The 15,510-nt window shown below is 32.8% G+C and overlaps 1 protein-coding gene across 1 annotated transcript; it reads left to right on the top strand.

Annotated features, from left to right (window-relative positions):
* Positions 1-314: 314 nt before the first annotated feature.
* On the top strand, positions 315-13,547 carry LOC136042135 (uncharacterized). Its single transcript, XM_065727053.1, has 3 exons — positions 315-512; positions 7,651-7,723; positions 12,708-13,547. Exons 1-3 carry the CDS (start codon positions 484-486, stop codon positions 13,476-13,478), a joined length of 873 nt encoding a protein of 290 aa, XP_065583125.1. The 5' UTR covers positions 315-483; the 3' UTR covers positions 13,479-13,547.
* Positions 13,548-15,510: the final 1,963 nt, after the last annotated feature.

The following is a 15,510-nucleotide window of genomic DNA, read 5'->3' as shown; positions in this document are numbered from 1 at the left end:
ACAAAGTCTAGGGGGAGGAATATATTGTTCTAAGCCTTGGGAGATAATTTTATTACTTTTTTCACTTTTTTTAAATGAAACTACGAAAAAAGACAATTCGCAAATAAAAATAGATGAAAACAAAAGTTTTACAAAATGTGCGCTCCCTCGCATTTAGACGGTATACTGCCAAAATGAATACGCTATCCAGATACTCATGGGAGACCAGGGGAGCACTAAGCCTATTGGTGAATTTTCTTTCGGCGTGTAAAAGTTATGGGCTCAAGAAGTTGTTACTCCCTTGTATTTTGTCGGTCGACTTTGGGAGTGGACAGGTGGGAGACCTAAAACTACTCAAATACTTTCATATTCTTAATTGATGGAATCAGCTGTTTGACTGGATATAGAAGCCGAAGGCGAAGATAGTTTTTGCTAAGAAAATCAGGACTTGAAAGGAACCCGGTAGTGAGTTTTCAGTCGTGGTTACAGTCGGATTAAGTGTGAATGTGGATATACAGAAACTATAGAATGAGGTAATAGTCACAAAATTTACACTCATAGTATTGAGAATGAGGGTTCCTATTTGAAGTACTGCCTACTTGATTTTTATTCCTTTATCTGAAATAACACTTGTATATCCATATAACGATTTTGGTTACACTATAGATAAGGGGATTTTTTCTATCTGAGAAGGTGAATAAAACTCAGGAATAGATCGAGTGCCTCTATGAGGCCTAGGAAGGTATTTCAAAATATCTACATCAACTGCCCCTCCCCATGTGGGTCTAAAATTTTTAAACGCGCAACCTTGAGAAACAAATGTGCTGCTCAAATGCGGCACAAAGAAATGTTCTGAACCTCATACTTTACCTAGTCCTGATTTTATAATGTTTTCAGGAATGGAAAACCTTTTTCTTAAATTTACAAAAGTACCTTGATATATCTTAAAATCATCCGGAAATAATAGGAAATGCATTCTAAGAAATTAGAGCCAAGACGAAAAAGAGACTGCAACCTAAAATTATGTTCAAACCTTTTGTTAAATAATAGTTGAGTAATAGACAAGAACGTATCCAGAAGGGGCTATCAGGGTTTAACCCTTCTCGAGCCCAAAGTTTTTGTTTGACTCTTAAAAACGCAACAAAAATGCATATAAAAACATTTTTGATACATTTTTAAAAGTCTTTTTTTAAACATATCCCCCCAAGAACAAAAAGAAAATCCCGGATACCCTCTTGATAATAAACCTGTCATCTGTACAAGGTAAACCTGGCTTTGCTAGCTAGAAGATGAAAATGTCACAGGATGCGTCTTTATACCTTTGTCCAAATAAACTAATTGCTTCCTTGACAGATTAATAGTTTCAGTCCGGATCCTCAATGATCCCTTCGAAGTACCTAGCTTCTACCCTTTCTCCTTCAAAATCTAAATTTGATGACATTTTACAATCTTTGTGTTATAGCCCATGTATAAAAGAGCCGTAGTTATAGCCCTAAGAAATAGATGTACAGCTCAATGAGACAACCGAAGTGTTTCGAACCTTAGGGCTCGGACTTTTGCTCAATCCTGATTTATAAGGTTTATTCACTTAGTTTCGTGTAGCGTTAGGGTTAACAAGTCGGCGGATAAGTGTTTGTATTAGTATTAAGTATTTGTTGCTAACTTTTACGGATTGCTGTCTTTTCCAGGGTATAAAGGGTATATTATTCAGCGTATAAAGGATGCTTGAATGCACTCTAAAAATAAGGTATATATAAGGTAATAAGGTATATATCTAAAAATAACGTATATATAAAAATAGAGGTATAGCATTGGTATTGCATAGTAAAGCTAAAGTATAGGACTTAAACTGGATTGGAAAAAAAATAACAGAACCATTAGAATAACAGAAAAAAAAACAAAAAAAATAACAGAACACCAGTAAATCTTCCGTTCACCCTTTGGCAGCAAAGTGGTTTGATCTCTACTTTGGTAGGTACGGGCCCGGGGTCTGACTCCAGGGTCTGGAATTGCATTAAGGTGATGCGTAAGTAAATCCAAATAAGCAAAAATGTCGAGGAAGAACAGGATAATCTATCGGATAGTCTTTCCAAATATAACAACAAATAATTAACGATAATAAATCTAAAAATAATATTAGATATAATAATAATAATATTTTATATATTATTATTATAATAATTAATATAGTAATTAATATAATTAATATAGTAATTTACAATGAATAATAATGTATTATGATTAAGTTTATATGTAATAACTTATATATAATATGCTAATGAAGCAACAATAAAAAAAATAATAATAGATGAATGATAAAATCTAAAGAATATTCTATAGCGTTTAACCTCAGGATCTACCATTTTTTTTTTCATTTTTTTTTAACACGACTGGTTTTTTTTTATACAAAGTTCTTAAAATACAGGCGTCTTGGAAATTAATGAAAAAGGGGTATTCCATAATTAGACAACTTAGAACTCATGAAGCCTAATGGAGGACGACGAGTAGGGAGTAGGGAGGTACTAAAAGGCTGGTACCAAATAAGAGGTTAAAAAAGAGGAAATAGTTAATACGAGAATATAAGCATTAGTCAAACATTCTAGGCCGATACACAAGCAGTAATTTTTCGAGTGTGGGGGTAAAATTAAAAAATAATTTTTTTTACATAATTTGACTATGAAGTGCCCAGAAATTAAAAAAAAAGGAGTGGACAGACCAGACAGTCACCCCCCCCCCATCCTTTGTACACCTCTGATCCCAAATGTATAATTATTAAGAACTCAGAAAGAACAACTGAGGAAGAATTAAACAAAAAGGGTAGGAAGCAGATAATGTTATTATTAGTCAAACCACTCGGTATATATGAGTAGAAAGATTTCGAACTTATCCAGTATGAAAATATGTACAATTTTGCGGCCGAGACTTTGTTAGAATTATCCTTTCATATTTAACTTTTAGGCCCTTCTGGAAGGCCGTTTAAATTTGAAATTTACAAATATGCGCATATATTACGCAAATATGTGCAATATTTGCAAAGATATGATAAGACTAAAAAAAATTGTTTTCTTAAAGTCATTTCTTTAATGGACTATTTGATTTACAGAAACACAGGTTGTTTTCGTGAGTTATTGTTTGTCTAAAATCAATCCTAAATAATGTCTAAATCACAGCAGACCAAATATAATTTTATAAGAAAAAAGGAACAAAATAACATTATGGTTTCGGGGTAAATCTTCATTTTGAGTTCATAAATCATATGACTATTTTTATATCTGATTGCTTTTTATAAATTAGCCTTTATATTACCATAAAAAACGCCATATGTCACCCAAGAACTTCGCTAGGAGAGGCATTTCTAAACTGGAAAGCTAGGAAAGCTGGGCTTGTTCTAAAATAGAAAGCTGGGAAGGATTAAAAGGGTACTATATTAACTTCCATGGTTGAAAACCGTAAACCTTAGATTAATGATCCCCTCTCTTGTGTATTCCCCTTCTCAAATCCCTTAATATTTTTCGTAAACCGTCTGCTGACCAACAGAACTAGCTGGCTACTGCAACATCTTAGAGAGTCGTTTAATAATAATTAAGCTAATTAATTTTGTAGGTTTTTCTGATAACACCGTCATGAAGTGCCATATGGAGCCAAAAATGACAGATTTTGGTGCCATATCTGGAGTGAAAAGGCAAAAGGGGTTGAAAAAGGAACTGCCTTCCACTGTCTAAAACTGAAACTTGAGTGTAACAATAAGAGTGAAATACTCTTGTATACTCTCCCTCCCACCCCCTTAAAAAGTTTCAAAAATAGTGGGCTGACTAGCAGAAAAAATTAAAGGCATTATTGTAGAGAGATATTTAATGGTTCTTTTTAAAGCTCTTGATCATATCTACATGCTCTTTATAACTCGTCTCGATGACTCTATCATAAAGTACCGTATAACGCCAGAATAAGCATCTTTTTGGTGTAATTTCTGCAGTAGAACTGATGGGAAAATCCCAGTAAAACCTCATAGGGACTAGACTGCTATAGTTACACTTTTAATAGTTTCCAAAATTTTTACTTGATAATATTTTGGCACCGTTTGGACAAAAATCGCTTTTCTACGGGCTAAATTACTAAAATTAAGCTACTTACTAAAAAAAGTTACTAAAAAGTTACTAAAAAAAGGTAACTTCATGTCTAAAATCTTATTTGAATCACAGCTTAGATACCAATACAGTTATGGAAACTCCTATCTTGCCCATGAGAAGCTTTTGGTGCAGGGTTCTAAACTTGGCGCCCCCTGCAAGCCTACGCTCCTACGCGTAGATTGTACTACAACATCATAGGCGGGAACGCAATTGTGTTTTGTTGCATACGGCCTCTTAAAGTTTCCTTGCCAGTTTCCTGTCTCCACTGCCAGTTTCCTGTCTCCAGCCGCTAGCATCGCTACCGCGCACTGTGTCCCAAAAATAAATCGAGTTTTCATAACTGTATTGGTAAGCTGTGATTAGAATGAACCGTTTCTCATTAATTTGTGACTACTGGTTCGATACAATCACTCCTATGAAAAAACACATGCATGCTCGACCATCCTTCTGTGGAAAATTAAGAAATGTCATATTTTGAAATTTCTCTAGATTTCTCAAATGTCACTTTTTGAGGAGTTTATTTCATTTTCCTTCAATTTTCGGTTTTTCATCTGCTCAAACCTTTTGAAAACTAAGCTTAAAATCAATAGATTAGCATATATGTGGAATCAGCATAAATAAAAGATTTTGTTGTCACAAATCTTGCGATAAAAACTTTATTTTCTAGTGGGTCGGTTTATATTGACAAAGGTTACTCTTCATTTACAGGTTTTTCCTATGAACTGTTTCATTAAAGGTTCTCTCAAATGTCGGGGAGACTACCACGCCTTCCAATTTTTTATATTCAATTCAAATTTTGTATATTCAAGTCTAATATTCGTATTGCAATAGGCCGAGAAGGATAATCATCTCTGCAAAATGTTTCGCTGAAGGAGGGGAGAGGTTTCTGAAATACCCAGCATGAATTTTAGGATCATCACGGTTTTTCAAAGGAGGTTCTTCAAAGAAATTTATACGGGTGCCTATTCCCTCCTTTTATCCTTTTGTGCATGTAAGCATATAAAGGTGATTTTTAAGGTTAAGCTTAATATATTTCTGCAAAAAAGCGACCATCATTCACAGCAATCATTTTGAAGACTTTGTCCAAAAACTTCCCTCAGCTTAAAACAGGATTATGTCCTCCCCTGCAATAGAACGATGCACCACATTGAATAATGCAATGAAGCTATAGAAAAATAATTCAGTTGAGTGATGCTTTAAAATAATTATTTAAATATAAAAGAGCTTTACATTGATTTTATATATATTTAGGTACGAATGCACCCTCCCCCCACATCCTTTGGCATTGTTGTATCTTATACAGGGAAGGTTAATAATTTTAAATTGATTGGTCAAATCAGAATTTGTACTTCGACACCGTTTTTTCCCTCTTTTTGTCGAAATTGAAGATTGTGCTTCACTTTTTGTTCTAATGAGTCCTCTCCTGGTATTCTAGAACCCTTAGATTGATATAATCAACTCTTTCCAAAAAAAAAACTTTTTTTGTGGATTATCTCACATTTTTTCATTTGGCATATTTTCTAAGGTTCATTACTTTTCACAGGGAAAAGCTTTACTTGTGTAGGGAAAGCTTTAAGAAGAATGTGCAGTATTCGTCTGTTTTGTTTTTTTTTCTTTGCGTATTTGTTTGATTTTGAACGGATAGTTATTATTTATATGTTGTTGTTTTGCTGCTGAACAGGGACATTTTAAGTCCCTAAATTGAGCAGCATATTGTTGATTGTAAGTAAAACATGCACACGAAAGAATATACAGTGACTCGAGATCAAGTATTGGGATAACTCTTGAACGGTTAATTTTTTTTCTTGCTATAAATCCAAAATACTCAGTAGCAAAAATTTCTAACCGTTCAGCAAAATTGGAGATTTCAATCTTTTAAATTTTTATTTTTCAGTTTTTTCAATTGGTCTATTATTCAAAAATTTGACCAAAAACGCAATTGTTTTAACCTAGGGTTTAGAACATTCTTTGCTGAAACGCGCAGAGCAGAATACCTCGAGTTTTATTCCCAGATCAAAAATGTAAATGAATCATCTCAGCACTAATAGCACCAACTAACAAGAATGCTACCTTCATTTCAAAACATGGCTCCGAAAATGAAATGAATAAAGCCATTTTCGGTGCTAAAATGGCAAATATCTTGTTACTTGAACCAGCTTCTGCGATAAATGAGCGCAATTGGGAACGTTCTATTTTGAAAAAATTAATTTAATTTTGCTGCTAAAATAATGTGACTTGTTCTATTTTTGGATCAACTTTCCAGCTATGTCAGAGCAAAATGGTACATTGTTGTTTAAAAGCTATTGTTGTTAATTAATGGGTATAGGCCTATTGTTTTTTTATCTTCAAATCAATCGTCATGTCTAAAAAAGAACGGATATTTCACGTCGAAGTGAATCGTATCCAAGAGAGATAGACTTTCTTTTCCAGACCATAGTATACCTCTTTCTACATAACATTAGATTTTTTTGGCTATTGCCCGATGGTTTCCTTTTTAAATCACATTTACATAATTGTGTCATGTAACTAATCCAAAAACATAAAAAAAAATCATGTCTTTGCCACCGATTTGGGGCAAAGCGAAAAGCAGGTCGTTCCCAAATAAGGAGGAAGGAGGTCATAAGCAAGAATTTCAAGGAAATTGGAACTTCTTGGAGGGTAAAGAAAAAAGTCTTAAATAGACTTAGAAGGAAGAGGATCGTGGGCTGCCGTGTTGGCCCTCGGGGGCTTGGTGCTGCAGGGAGTTCTTACTAAGATTAGGAGTAACTAAAAATATAGCATAAGAAATAGGGTGGATTATTCATTGACCGTAATAGATAGGATCACTAGAACACTCATTAAGAACCACTTGAGGTTTCTTAAACACAATTGTTGACCTTAGGACGCTGGAAGCGATCGCTTAAGCTTGTATATAATTTGACTATCACTATGATTTTACTATGACAATACAGACTTTTTAATCCTTCTAAAAGCCGATTCTCGCTGTCCCTTTTTGTTTTTTCCGCTGCTAATCTAGTAGAAGTGTTATATCTAAATTCTATCTAGGACGTAATACGAGGCTGCTAGGCTCCATACGGTATTTGGAAATATTAAGTTTAGACATTTTAAAAAGTCAATCCTTAAAGCGAACCCGTGAAAATGTGAGGCTTCCTTGAAGCGAATCCGTGAAAATGTGAGACCTAAGCTTAGTGACTTTGTTAAGACCCCAAGCTTGAAAAACAAAAAAAGAAAAAACTATTCAACATTACTAAAATCTGAGTACCGTATAGTGTCAAAATACTAATTTAATAATATTCATTATATGAATGTATTTTAATATTTTGAAATTCTTGTTTTTCATTCTTTACATTTATTTCTTATTATTAATTACTGTTTTTTTCTTGTTTAGTTGATGTAGTGGCTCTCGTATTATGTGTGTGCGTTTTGTTTTTTCCCCTTAATTGTCATCAAAATTGATTTGAACTCTGTCTTGCTTCTTACCTGGTATGATTATAAGAAAAGATTTGATTCATGGTCTTTAATTTATACATAAATTTTATTTTAGGTTCCTGAGCCTTTCAATTGTGGCCCTTTGCCTGCTGGCCCAAGTAAATGCTGAAGATGCTAAGTCGGAAGCTGTAAGTATTACTGATTTCATTACATGACCTACTATGTATATATAAAACCTTGGTATGCCTAATTCTGAACGCAACACTAGTATTAGATTTCAGGGAATCATCAGAGACGTATTTTTTATTAGCCAATCACATTATGTGCAATTTTGTGCCAAAAAGGGAACCAATAGCCATCGTCTTTTTAAAACCGGATTGGTTTCTGTGCGAGACTTTAAGCCAATATAAAAGAACAAAAAGTTAACTTGCAACTATGAAGCTCCCCTTCACAAAATTTTTAATCCGGTAAAAGGAATAAACAGTTCTTAGTCACACGATTTTTCATAAGTAAACTCTCTGTTGTCTGTCGTATATCTATGGCTAAAATTATTGATTAAATCTTCTTGTAGTCGGCTCGAGTAATAAAATACAATTCATAAAATATATCGATGCAGTTTCGTAATTTTAGCGCAGAAGTATGCATATAATCGAAGTTGCCGTCACATCGACAAAATGAAATTAAGAAAGATCAACTAAAAACAGGGTCGTATTCACTTTTTGTTTTCCAGATGGGGGAGGGATTACAAAAGGATTTTTTGAAATCATCAAAATTTGTTCATATTCATTTTTACGAGTCGGGCAAATATTTTTTTGTGGGGGGGGGCTCAAATCCCTGACCCCTGGATACGGCCTTGGTTAAAATTTTCAAGTTTATTGCAAAAATCATGTAACACAGACTTTTAATCACAAGCCCGGATATAGGCCGTGATAAAAAAAAATAGCGTGGACACAAGACTATGTTGCTGCATACAGTTAAATAATGGTGAAATCTTCCCACAATTGTCCCTTTAGCCTAGTTTTTGGTTTAATCATAAGGATGTACTGACCGCAAGCTATATAAAAAACTTCGCTACAATTATTTCTTGGCTTTACAGACGCTGATTGACCACTGACAAACATAGATTTTTATGTGTTGGTGTTACACACTTCACAGCTGAGATTAGACGCAATTTGTTCTAACTCTTCTTATTATAAACTATATAACACAATAAACTAGAAAATTCCTTAATTATGCTAAACCAGAGGGTGCTATTTAATATAACAGAAATTATGCAGGTAACTGGTGAAATTTATTAATGCCTTTCGATCTTTTCCCTTTTGTCAATATCAATGGCTTAAACTCAATTTATTAATAATCGATTAATTTTTTCACGGGTCATCATTTATTAGCAATGCCAATATGTCCTCAGAATTTATTTCTGATCAGTTGATTTGTCATCACCTTGACAAACTATTTGACCAATACAGTCATTGACATGATTGACAATCATTGGTCAAAATGAAAATACTTTTTATCTGTATAATCTTTGATTGTTACTTTGATTGATGATCGTTTCTTTCAGTTACCATGAATCATCAAACTGTTTGATTACTCATCTTTTTTTGTCATTAATCATCACTAATCGTCAATCAATCTATTTCAATAAATTCGTCGAAGTAGATTGTTCATCCAAGAAAAGTCGTGCTCTAGAACCGCAAGATGAGGTTAAATCAGTCTTAATACAGTAAAAGTTATTCTCTAGCTATTTATACGAGCGGAAATAGGACCTATAACGAACTTTTGGAAAACCAGAATTAATAAGCGTATCGGGAATTAAATAAGATACGGGGAAAACATATTGGATTAAGACTACAAGGTTCAACTAAGTTAATTTGGGTTGAATTGCAGTTAAAATTAGGTCAGCTGAAATTCATTGCTCTTGCTCAGACCGAATTTATTCTCAAAAATTTCTTTCTGGAGTTCGGAAGGAAAAGCTAGACAGTTGCAGCGTATTCTTATTTGGGTATTAAAAATACTGCTTAACTTAAAATGAAAATATCAGACGTTGTTTTTAAGCTCTGACTTTACTTTTACGACCAAGACTGATACTAACCTTAAATTACCAGTGTTGATCCTCCCCCCTCCTCCCAAGGAAAAACCGAAAGCAAAATTTTCTTGAAGAAACGTGAAATCTCTAATACGGGCCCAAGTGTACGCCTTGGGACCCTAGTTGCTAAAAAGATGGGGTGGAGCTTAACTACCTTGCACAGGCATTTGATTTATAGTGTATTAAGCAATGGTACCCATACACGACAATTAAAGGGGGAGGGGCAAAATGCATTTTTCCGATGTTCTAGTTTAGAGATGATTATAGAAATTTTGTGATTTATATTTGTATCCAAATAGATGGCTAAACCAATGTGACTTTAACTAAGTAATTTAAGGAGTATCTTAAGGTCAAGGTAACAGTTTCTTTTAGCTTTGAAAATAAATAGAAACTTTTAGAATTTTATTTTTTCGAAGTATAACAAAAAAAAGCCTTGTTTTCTAATGTTCGACAATTCAAAAAATTTTACAATTCGAAAGTTCAAAAGTTAATTAGCGTAAAACTACAAATTCCTGTCACACAGCAGGTCATAATACACCTAAATAAAATAAGAGTCACGCATAGATGTTTTGCACATCTGTTGGTAAACTTTCACCAAGTGTCTTGGTTTATTTAAAGAATGGTAATAACGGAACATTAATCTTTTTTTTGATCTTTTGTGTATGTATTGATCAGGCAACGAGAAGTAATTATTGGGAAAATCTTTGAATAAAAATAAGTTGTTTAAATAACAAATCAAAAAAATTTATAATAAATAATTTAAATAAAAAACTTAAAGAAAATAAATTTTTTTAAAAGAAAATAAAAAAATTAAGCACGCTTTAAAAGTAATGTAATGTCTCATAAAATTTCAGGTTATATTTTGTTTAGTTAGCAACAACTACTACCTAAATTAATTTGGTAATGCAAATAAAGTGTCAGTTTAATGCATTCACTCCATATTGCCATGATTCCCAGTGTGGGGTACACACCCCACCGGTGGGCTATGACAATATTTTGGTAGGTCAGGGAAGAAAGTGCACCTTTTGGCTCACTAAACTTTAAAGCCTTATTAAAAAAAAGTTTTAATGTGAATTGTACCACATTCATATGCATTTAAAGAACAACAAAGATACGTGATAATATTGCAATAACGGGATGCATTGTGTAAAATGTGTTTTATACAGACACTATTTTTTCTTAGCTATTTATTTTTTTTTTTTTTTTTTATTTTTTGTCTTTAGTTAAGGGATTCTAACCTGATTAATTACTAATTTATTATTAATTAATTAATTATTAATAATTAATTAATTAAAATATTATTATTATTATTATTATTATTAATGAATTATTTATTATTAGTTAATTATTAATTAATATTTCAATTAATTAAGACACAATTTTTCATTAGTACAAAAAATGCAAAGAGGACGACCAAAAAAGTACCGATTTAATGCTTCCTTCCGGAAGCTCAAAAGTACCTTTTAAGCTTCCTTCAGGTAGAATATACGTAAAAGTGTGAATAAAAAAAAAATAATGTAAATGTCAAAAGGGGGAATCAGGATTTTAGAAACGCATGTGTGGGACATGGCCCAAAATCGGTTGGAAACCATTATCCTATTGACTCTCCGTATTTGACAACTTCCATTCTCTCGAACGAAGTCGAAAATATGTTTTTTAATTCAACAAAAAAATATTTGTGTTTCCCGAAGTTCCTATAAATCGTTTGCTATTTCTTTTAGTCTTATGCTTGACATTTTTTTGGGGGAAAATTTCATTCTTTCTCGCGTGTTTATGTTCATGAATCATTTTTCTATTCTTGATTTGTTGGTTTACAGTGCTACCTTCTTGAGTGTGCATTCAAAGACTACACTACATACTTGATGCTACTGAAAAAAAATATATTTGTCTTTATATTTTCTAGGCACGACCAAAAACTAAAAACCAAAACTTTCTTTCATTTCTAGGTAAAATCGGCCAAATAAATGTTAGGGAGATGAAGCCAATATCATTTATATTTAAAAACTTATACTTTTAACTGTTTTTACTTCGAAAACATTCATACAGCCTCAACTTAAGAGTACTCTTAGTACTCTTAAGAGTACTCTTAGTACTCTTAAGCACTTTCTTAAGAGTAATCTTAGCAATTGTATAGCAGTAAAAGCTTTTCAATACTGTTTGGTCGATAAGGCCTAATATAATTTCATTTCAAACTATCGCCTTCTTTTTTCCCCTTTCTTTCGCTGATATAAGCAAACAGGAGGCAACAAGTTTAGATTTGACAAATAATATGAAACTAAAAGTAATTTTTAATAATTTTTTTTTATCTGTAATCTGATTTTTAATATGTTCCCTATAGACATAAGTTCTGACCTTTTTTTTAAGCGGTCCTGCCATTATTTCTAATAATCTATGCTTTGTTTTGCTTAATTGACAACACTTTGCTGGCCATGCTGTATATTCTCAGTTCCATTCAATTTGATTCATTGTAAACATTATTTAAATTACAAATAGCCTTAAAATCAGGAGAAGAATCTTACCACCAGACAGAGACAAAAAACATTCAACCCTGAGAAGGAATTTGAAAACCAGGACCAATAACGTTGTTAATGACAAATATAGAAGATGACTGAAAATATATATATTGCAAATAAGGGCTACCCAAAATAGAGATAGAGTTTTATGCAATATACCTGGACCAAACCGTTGACCAAAAACCAGAACCAAAAACGTTGTTATTGACAAATAGAGAAGATGACTAAAAATATATACATTGCAAGTAAGGGGTTCCCACAATAGAGATAAAGTTTTATGCAAAAAAACAGGACCAAACCGTTGACCAAAAACTAGAACCAAAAACGTTGTTATTGACAATTACAGAAGATGACTGAAAATATATAGATTTAAAGTAAGGGCTTCTCAAAATAGAGATTAAGTTTTATGCAAGAGTGTACTTAAATCCCATTCAACCTCCCAGTGTTTGTCCTCGAAAAGGGGTTGTTTTCAACAGTTTTACTGTTTCAAATCGTCAATAAGAACTTTGAAAAATATTATTTACTAAAAGAAACAAATTGTTAATGAAAACTAAATTTTATCTTTTATAGGACAAAAAAGCAGAAGAAACTGTTACAGAGGTGAAGCCAACCTCATCGTATTCCGACTTCTTCCTTTTCAAGAACGTTCATAAAGCTTATACTGCCCTGAGAAGATTTAGTGCTGAAGAAGAAATCAAAAGGGTTCAATGGGAAATGTTTGAAAGGGTAGTTAAATACCTTGGATTACCCACGGAAAATAGTCGTGGCTCAGAAATCAGCACCCTTGTTGAGTCCCGCGATTGCGATGTTATTAACATCATTCGTGAAGTGTACCAGAATAAAGGGTCACTACAGAAGGCCTTGGCAACACTGTACGCACCAGTCCATTGCAGTGGTGACGCCCTCCTTAGGAGCAACAGGGTTGTCAAAACCGTCCAAATGTTGAGGAAAGGTTTTTCAAGGAAGAATAATGAAGAAGAGATTAAAGATATCCAATGGAGAATTTTTGAAAATGTCGTTAAATATGTTGGACTTCCAAGTAGCAACAGCCGTGTCGACAACAAAGATTTAACTCTTGAAAGAAGCTGTGAAGCTGCTAAAGCACTCCGTGACTCTTACTCTGGAAGAAAAGAGCTATTTAAGAAACTTTTAGCAAACTTCTATTTCCCAATGCATTGCGTAGGAGAAGACATTCTTAGCCTGAGAAATAGAAATAAGAAATCCGAGAAATCTGAACAGAAAACGGAAAGTAAAAACTCCGAAAAGTCAGAAAAAACTGATAAGTCAGAAACATCTGATAAAACTGAAAAGTCAGGAAACACTGAAACGAAAAATGAGTAACTTAATGTTGTAAATTATTTTTATTTATTGTATTTATTGCATTTGCTATTAAAGTTGATAGTTCTTTTATTGACGTCTGTTTTTATTGAGCATAGGGTTTTCTTGTCATTTGTTTTAAAGATATAGGCAAAAACGACCATTAGATGTCAGTCTCTTTTTGGAAAAAAATTAGAGATAACACAATGGCCAACAAACGCATACATAAAAAAAGAAACATTTAAACAAATAATCTCACAATTCATGTTAGTATACTGATCCTACAATTTTCTGTTCCTGTTTATTCGTATGTTATTCCTTTTATCTTCATAAAGCAACCTTTATGTCTTTCTTAATTTTTTAGGCTTTTTTTGTAAGATTTAGTTTGTTTATTTTGACACGATTGGTTATTATAATTTTGAGCAGTAACTTGAAGCTGTATCTTATATGATTTTTGAACCTATAACATGTTGCCAATCTACAGTTATAATGTCATTTTTCTTAGACAAAACTTTTCGAACAAAGGAAGTTCTCAGAGTAAGAAAATTGGAATATTAGATTATTCTTAGTGTCAACTTTCTCAGTTACCAAGATTGTGTAGCGGCTAGTATCCCTCCGGTTCCTAAAATGCCGGAATGGCGCGAGACTTCAAGGTTAAATGATTAAACAAGGTTGAGCTTTAAGGTTTCAAGGAGACCTCGAGGTTAAATGGGCAAGACTTCAAGGTTCTTGAAGTAACTTCCATGCTATTAGAAATAAAAGCGGCATGCAATAAGTCCTCAATACTATTTTCTAATTGGGCTGTTCACCTTTTTTTGAACTTAAAAAGAGTAGAATTAAAATATAATTGCATAATAAAAGTACTATAAGTAGTTTAAAATAGTTTTTTTGGTTATTCATTGGGCAATTCTCGTTCAAACCTTATGTATTTTTAAGGAAAATATTTCTAAAATACAACCAATTGTTTTGAACAACAAAAAAGTAAAAAAAACAAAGAAAACACAAATAGCAAGGTAAGTAATTAATATAGAGTAACTTTTCCAAACTTGCACTTAAACATGTAAAAGTGGAATGAAGTTCTTCATATTAGAAGAACTCAACTTCAACGAAAAAGGAAACTAATAAAATTCTCTAATTATTTCTAATAAACTTCCTTCTTATTCAAATAAATATGCTAATAAAAAATTGGCCTATTAGGCCCTTATGGTTGCACGGTGCAACAAAAAATATATTACAAATTCAGCCCCACGTCCGGGAATCTCTCTCAACGGAAAAAAAAATATTGAACGATGTCAAACTAAGTAAGTTTGCTTCCCGATTTTTTTTTTTCTGTAAAGGTCAAGCTAAACCCTCCTACCCCTTCCAAACTATGTTATTTTTAAGGTCATGTTAAAAAAAAATTCAATCGCAAATATAAATTTCTAAGGAGGAGTATTCAGCTATATAATCTTAAGTATCTTTCTTTGAAGGATAATCTAAATCCTCTATATTCTAACATTTTTCCACGATTAGGAAGTTTTCAGGGTAGTTCGATAATTTGGTCCTTGCTTCTTTGATCTTTCAAGAGAAATAGGTAATACTAATTAGGTAAATTGGTTCCATTGTCCGTGTGTAAAAATTCAAATATAAAAATTACATTGATTCCCAAAGACAACCTCAACGTCAAAGGAAACCTACAACTTCTTAGGCTAGTTAACCCACATTTCCTTTTTAAATTTTGCTCCTGCTACACCACCAACTGAGCTAAATTGCATAAATGCATACGGTGTTTTATAATATTCAGTATTATCATCATTTTATAATCATCAGTATTTTCCTGATGAGCCCTTGTGTTGCGTTGTTGCCTCTGAATTATTTGTCTTTATTGTTTCTATTGTTTGGTAAATGACGACTTATACTTATTGACGACATGACTGCCTGTCCATGGATTATTCTTTATGGTTGATTGTGTATGGCTATGCTGTTTGACCTATGTGATTGTATGGATGAGTAGGGTTAAGGCCTCATTCAAGTGCTGGTCACTAATTTAATCACTTAACTTAATCACTATATTAAT

The sequence above is a fragment of the Artemia franciscana genome, unplaced genomic scaffold, assembly GCF_032884065.1.
Source record: "Artemia franciscana unplaced genomic scaffold, ASM3288406v1 PGA_scaffold_67, whole genome shotgun sequence".
NCBI classification, from domain to species: domain Eukaryota; kingdom Metazoa; phylum Arthropoda; class Branchiopoda; order Anostraca; family Artemiidae; genus Artemia; species Artemia franciscana.
Note: the sequence above shows the minus strand (reverse complement) of the source record. Positions and strands in the feature narration are given on the sequence as shown.

Bases quoted from the DNA above. Each gene is read 5' to 3' on its own strand.
- LOC136042135 (XM_065727053.1), top strand. From the start codon at position 484: ATGTGGATATACAGAAACTATAGAATGAG. The intron at 513-7,650 runs GTAATAGTCACA...ATTTTATTTTAG, and splicing joins TACAGAAACTATAGAATGAG to GTTCCTGAGCCTTTCAATTG. The intron at 7,724-12,707 runs GTAAGTATTACT...TATCTTTTATAG, and splicing joins AAGATGCTAAGTCGGAAGCT to GACAAAAAAGCAGAAGAAAC.